Below are 6847 nucleotides of genomic sequence, written 5' to 3'. Positions count from 1 at the left end.
TGGATTCCTTCCCTCTTCTTCCTCTAATATTGTGGCTCACAATAATATTGATGCTACTAATCAGACTACAAGGAAGGCTATGGACTGGCTTCCCAGAATCAAACAAATATAGACAATTTCTCGGGAATTTGTAGATAACCTGAAGCAAGTGAGACCCTGGATCCAACATAAAGAACCTCATTCTGAGGAACTTATAAGTTACCTCAAATAATCCTTGGCAATTGGTACCACCAAAAAAGTTAGCATCAGAATTGATTCAGGAAAGATTGATTGTTCAATAAATAACCAAGACAGAATCTGGGAATTTGAATGTAGCCATCAAGACTAAGAATGTGAGATGGTGGGTTGGGGGTGGTCTAGATTTCAACTCCATCAGTGCTTAAGGGTTTGAATCTTCTGTAACCCTTACCTCACTAGGTAGTGTTAGGTGATAGCCTTACCTGCAGTAACTTCCTTTCTCATATATGTGAAATAGTACACTTTTAACTGGGATACATGGAAGCTGGAGGTTGCAAGAGAGCTCTGTGGTTCCATGTATAAACTGCTGTAGGTACCCCACAATTTTTATAAGCATTTGGCTCATGGTTGCTTACCTTCTATTTGTTACTGTGAAATACGTGTCTGGATCAAGGCAGTGACAGCATCTAAAAATGGAAGAAAAAGTACAAACCTGAGCCCACCTTTTGGGGAAGACTAAAAATGGCAGTTGAGCTGCGGACTCTTGGTTTTGGTGCAGGTTGTGATCTCGGGGTCGTGAGATCAAGCCCCACACCGGGCTTGCGCTCAGCACGGAGTCGACTTGGGATTCTCTCTCCCTCCCTCTGCTTCTCCCCTGTGCACATGCACACACACACGCTCTAATAAATCTTTAAAAAATAACATATTGAGGTAAATCCAAGTACCCACCTTTTATAACAGGGAAAAAGAATGCTGAGGTGGAGTAGCAGACAAAAACAGACTTTTCTCAGGGCCCAGACAAGGGCATTTAATAGTATAGGACAGAAAGGAAACTAGGAGCTCCTCTTTCCACTGTACTGTCAGTATGTGAGAATCAACTTTTGATCTCAGCCTGTGGGCCCAAGTACTCTTGGATTAATCATATCATCAGTCAGCCTGAAATCCTCCAGTAACTTCCCACTAAATTTAGAAAGTTCATTCCTTCCTGTCAATGAAGTCCTGATTGCTCTCACACACACACACACCGGCCACTATACTTTCTACCCCGTTTCTTTCCCCTTTTCGACTCCTTTAAGCCCAGTCACTTGAGCCCTTTTTCGTCATTCAGTGGAACATGCTCAGTAATTCCTGCCTTGGGGCCTCTGCACTTAGGTTCCTTTCTCAGTTGTTGACTCTTCATCAATCAGGTCAAATGGCACTACTCATGGGCCCAGGTTATCACACACCCTGATTTACCTACAACAGGACTTTACAAACTAATGTTTCTTTTTCTTACCTCCTCCCCCACTTGGACCACTAACTAGGATGTGTGCTCTCATTTACCACTGTATCAGCAGAGCCTAGTGTAAAGAAGTGTCCAATACATATATGTTGAATTCATGAATGCTAGCATGTGAGGTACTACTTTTAAACAAAAAGGCCAGTGGCCTTGGAATAAAAATTTTAAATTCACGAATACTACAATTTTGTCAAGGAATATAACACTCAGTACAAAACTGAGATGAATTACATCATTTAAAAGGTTGTGGCTTCTAGGAATCCAAGCAGATATGACCCAGGCAGAAATGCCAACTTAAAATGGAAGTGTTTATATAAATTAACCCATCTAGTTGAATTGGCTATGTATGCTTCACTTAGTTCTGAAGAAGGAAGAATATATACTTCCCATATTAATAAATGACATCAAATAAGTAGGAAGAGTTTCAATAACAAGGCCATAGATACATTGAAACCCCTTTTTATATTAAAAGTTTAAATGAAAGACAAATCCAGGTTGAACATAGTGATTGCAAAATATAATGCAATTTTGAACAATTAAAATTATGAAAATATACAAAATTGATGGGCAACACAGCTAGGCATTTGTACATTTTCCATTATGTGAAGAACACTAAAAATTTCTCTATGCTTTATCCACATCAGATAAATGATTTAAACCAAATGTTTGCTTTGGAGAGTCTTAACTTAGGATCTCAGTAGTATAAAAAGCAGTAATTTTTCAGTCTGTAAACAGTAGTCGTGTTTTTCCTTTCCTTTTTTTTTTTTAAATTATCAATTTACCACACAAAAACAAACACAACAACAACAACAACAAAAAACCCACACAAACCAAAAACAGCAGCAGCAGCAATGGGTTATTTGGGAATTCTCTTCAAATACCAATGACATACAATTGCTGGAGGGTGCTTTTTACTCATGTAAGAATATATATATATATATATATTTTTTTTTAAACTGTACACAATTTATAGTGCATAACAGTTTCCAAAAGAACAGATCAATAAAAGATATTGGCCATTTCTGCATAATTTCATTCTTTTTACAATTATCCCAAAATGTAAGAGGTTGGATCTAATTGAAATGCTACATTTAGTAGGAAAGTCAGCAAGTAACAAAGGAAGCATAACCTCAACATAACATTATTTGTCACTAAAACCAGGAGAGGTCCCAGGTGCCCCTAGGCAAAAGACTAGTTAGGTAGACCACTGGAGTCAAGCACTGTCCCTGAGGACCAAAGCCAGCTCACTGACCACACATATGCTAGATTGACCATGGTCAGCTGAAGACTTATTTCATGGAGCATTTCTATTTCTATGTACAGTATTTTTGGATATTCAAAGAAACATCATTTCAAGAACACATGCCATACACACATACCCCCACCCTCATACACACACCAAGTTCCATCATTTTAAATAGGCAATAGTTTTATGAAATTATGATATGTTGTCATTAAATTAGATTTGGAATCAGTAAGAATTTTCAACTCATCTTGTTCAAGGCAGTTCTTCCATTTGGGATGGGGTATGATGGCTGTGGGTATCAACTTACATCAAAAAATAACTTCTTGAAATTACTTGATGGACTAGGATTTCCAGCAAGTCTTATTTTGAACAGATAATGTAGTAATTTTCTTAAAAATCTCCTTGGAAGTTTAAGCAGCTATTAATCACCCTATCAAATTGTGAATCTAAGAAAGTCACGATGAGGGGACAAAATGCAATTGTTTTGCATACAAAGATTTCCCAAGCTCTCTTTTGTTTCCTTTTAAAAGAAAAAAGTATCACATTTCACTGGAGGAGTAGGAAAGGACCTGTAAGGTCTTTAAGACCAATCAACCCTCCATCAGATGCTTGAATTTTCTCATCAAACTCGTATCTTTGCTCTTACAGAATTACTAACTTTAATGGTGTTTGAGTAACAAAGACCAAAAACAGAAGCACAGATTCAAATGCAAAAAGTTATCAAAGCAATTATATAAACTGTGTAACACTTTCAAGAGCAATGTTTATCTTTTCTGTCAGACCAACCTCTGAAGCTATAGTCTTGGGGAGCTCCAGGTAAGCAATGTAAACACCATCCTGGTGTAATTCTCAAGTTTGAAGAAAGTAGACCAAACGTCAAACCCAATGGGTAACATTTCTTTTGCCAGCCTAAAACTTAAAACCTAGGTTAAGTCCATAATATACATTCCTTCCTTCCTCCCCAAACCCCCCACTTAAAAAACACTAAAGTATTAAATCTATTTTCAAGCATATATATATATATATATATATATGCTTGAAAATATTTATGTAAAAGCATATACATATATATATATCTCACAAAACCAATGACATTGGTATTAGACTTGCTTGCATAAATTATGTACACCTCTCTTCTTTAAAACAGTGATTCCCATCTTTCCCAAAGATGGAGAAAGACAGCAAGCTAGTCCTCAGCAGGCTCATAAGTGGTCTGCACTGCTTTCCCCTCCATATGGTGTAAGTTAACACAAGCCTATCTGTGATTTAACTTTCACAGGAGCTAAGATGGGGATTTCTTGGCTTTTGGACTATTAAGCCAAACACTGAGTGCCCGTGGTCATCTGAGTGGTGCTCTTCAGTGACAGGTGCTTATGCCAAATTTCATCTGAGGCTCTTTGGGTACCTGCTTTGGGTTCTGTGGGAGCCAAGCAGCTGAGGAAGCCTCAAAACTAAACTAATGTGGAAAGAGGGCCTTCTCCCAGTCATGGTCCCCCTATACTTCTGCTTTCTGCTTCCTAAGGCTCAAGGACCAGACCAAACACCCGCTACGATAATGGTAGGCCCATTCAGCTGCTCTGAGGTCAATGCTTTATGCTTAATTTCTATTGCTGCTTTTATAGGACCCCCTCCCACACCCACCCACCAGATGTTTCTGGTGATAGGAGGAAAGAAGAAAAGTGGGGCTCTCTTGAGGCTGCCATATGCATATGAACATGTATAAAAAGTGGTCAAACCCAGATGAGGGTCCTGCTTCTGCTTTATATACAATAATTTAATCAGTTGTATACATTTAATACCTAAAAAATTAATTCACAATCAAAGTCCTTCATGCATTTTATGAGGAAGTTCTGGATTAAAATGATGGTCAACCAGTTGTAGCTTTTGCCTGGGAAGATGATGTCATTTTCTGCTGTAGAGTCATTGGTGCCTGTGGTTCACACTTCCTTAAATTTTTAGTTTCTTTGTGGTCTCCAGTCTTTTTTTCAGCAGCTCTCCAATTTCCAGAAGTGAGTGTAGATAACTGCTCTGCACCTTCCCTTGCACAGTCTTTGAAAATTTTCTCTCTTCCTACAAAGGAGGTAAGAATTAGTGGTCTTGCTCTGAAAGCATTCCCCCAGATTATAGTTCCACTCATAGAAGTAAAAATTACCATTACCTTTGGTCTCACTGCAACCTCCATCAGAATACAATGGGTCATTTTCAATTTCATAAAATGCAAAGAAGGCTTAAAGCTCATCACAGATGAGTATTTTTCCATGTGATTTTTCACTGACACCCTACTGCTTTAGCATCATTATTCTTTCAATTCTTTCATCAGTATTCTAAGTTATACAAAATAAAAAAACTGAGATTCCTGATTATTAATGTTCATCCAGAAAAAAAGGTAGAAATTACTAAGTAGTCTGGATATAAAATCACTACTATTTTGTTATTAGCTGTACAAAATAGAAAAATTAAGATTTGTGATTATTTCATCAGAAAACAAAAGTAGAAATTATTAATTTGGACATTATCAGAGCCACTTTTTTTTTTTTTTTTTTTAAGATTTTATTTATTTATTTGACAGAAAGAGACACAGCGAGAGAGGGAACACAAGCAGGGGGAGTGGAAGAGGGAGAAGCAGGCTTCCCACAGAGCAGGGAGCCGGATGCGGGGCTCGATCCCAGGACCCTGGGATCATGACCTGAGCCGAAGGCAGACGCTTAACGACTGAGCCACCCAGGCGCCCCTATCAGAGCCACTTCTTAAAGGCATCAAATTTACCTTTTACCTTTGCCAACTTTTCTAGTTACAATATTGATAGGTGTCCCTCCACACTGACGAAGTCCATGGGTTCGAGAGACCAAACAGCTAAAAAAATAACAAAGCTTTCCTAGACCTCCTCAAATATGTGCTACACACTTGACCTGCAAGTAGAGACTACAAAAAATAAAAGGATGGAGTATTCAAACAGAGAAAGGAGGTTGGCTGAGAACTGGTTAGGGTTACATGAAGTTGGCAATTGCAAAGCCCTGAAGAACCCAGGGAAGCACACCTTTTGGCCGAACAATATTACCTTGAGACCTCATCTACTTTGGAAATACACATGTGCATTAGTAGAGAAGGTATGTAAAATACACTTCATTCAGGACTGTAGTAAAAGTAAATGTATATAAACAACTAAAATATCCAATGGCTATGATCCATTCATATTTTGAATACCATACAGTTGTTTAAAAGAATAAGACAGATGTATATGCATTAGCCTGAACAAGTCTCTTGAATATAAAGTTAGGTGAAAAAAAAGCCAAGTTTCAGTGTAAAATAGAGTTTATCATTTACTTTCAAAAACCTACCAGCTATTAGAGTACATTATAAGGTTATATTAAAAGGTCTTGACACACAACCAGTTTCATTGGATACCCCTAGGGAAGAGGAAAAAGGACTAGGACTGGAGGTGGCAGCCCAGAGGCACAGTGTTTCAAGTTAAAAAAGAAAGAAAGGAAAGAAAAAAAAGAAGTAAACCTAGTGGAAACTGAACTGAAGAAGAAAAAAATTTTTTCCACCCAAAAGACAAATAGCCAGCACTATATGGACCCTACATTTGGTGGCTGGTGCTGCTTGGTATAAGTATTACGACTTCAATAAAAATAGGCAATAAAATACCCCATCCTCCCATACCCCCTCCATTGTTTTGTGTAATCCTCACTATAATCCTATAAAAGAGGTATATGATTTCCATTTTACAGATAAAGAAATTGAGGCCCAGGAAGGTTAAGTGACTTCCCAAGGTCAAAAGAAAAGGATGGGGCACCTGGGTGGCTCAGTCAGTTAAGCATCTGACTCTTCGTTTCAGCTCAAGTCATGATCTCAGGATTGTGAGATTGAGCCCCGCATTGGGCTCTGTGCTCAGCGGCGAGTCTGCTTGAGATTCTCTCTCTGCCTCTGCTCGTGCTCTCTCTCTCTCTCTTCTCTGTCAAATTAAGTTTAATCTTAAAGGTTTTATTTATTTGACAGAGAGAGCGAGCGAGCACGAGCAGGGGGAGCAGCAGCAGAGGGAGAGGGAGAAGCAGACTCTCCACGGAGCAGGGAGCCCGATGCGGGGCTCGATCCCAGAATCCTGGGATCATGACCTGAGCCGAAGGCAGACGCTTATCCTACTG

At 38.8% G+C, this 6847-nt stretch overlaps 1 protein-coding gene across 3 annotated transcripts in view; it reads right to left on the bottom strand.

The window, feature by feature from the left end:
* Nucleotides 1-1899: 1899 nt before the first annotated feature.
* NAA25 (N-alpha-acetyltransferase 25, NatB auxiliary subunit) overlaps nt 1900-6847 on the bottom strand; it is a 73311-nt gene continuing 68363 nt past the window's right edge. For all 3 annotated transcript variants that reach the window (XM_036076628.2, XM_036076629.2, XM_078060953.1), the window contains one exon: nt 1900-4772. In XM_036076628.2, coding sequence (XP_035932521.1) covers nt 4650-4772 — 123 coding nt within the window. In that variant the 3' untranslated portion in view covers nt 1900-4649. The remainder of the gene's footprint in view (nt 4773-6847) is intronic.

This window comes from Halichoerus grypus, chromosome 13 (assembly GCF_964656455.1).
Source record: "Halichoerus grypus chromosome 13, mHalGry1.hap1.1, whole genome shotgun sequence".
Taxonomy (NCBI): domain Eukaryota; kingdom Metazoa; phylum Chordata; class Mammalia; order Carnivora; family Phocidae; genus Halichoerus; species Halichoerus grypus.
Note: the sequence above shows the minus strand (reverse complement) of the source record. Positions and strands in the feature narration are given on the sequence as shown.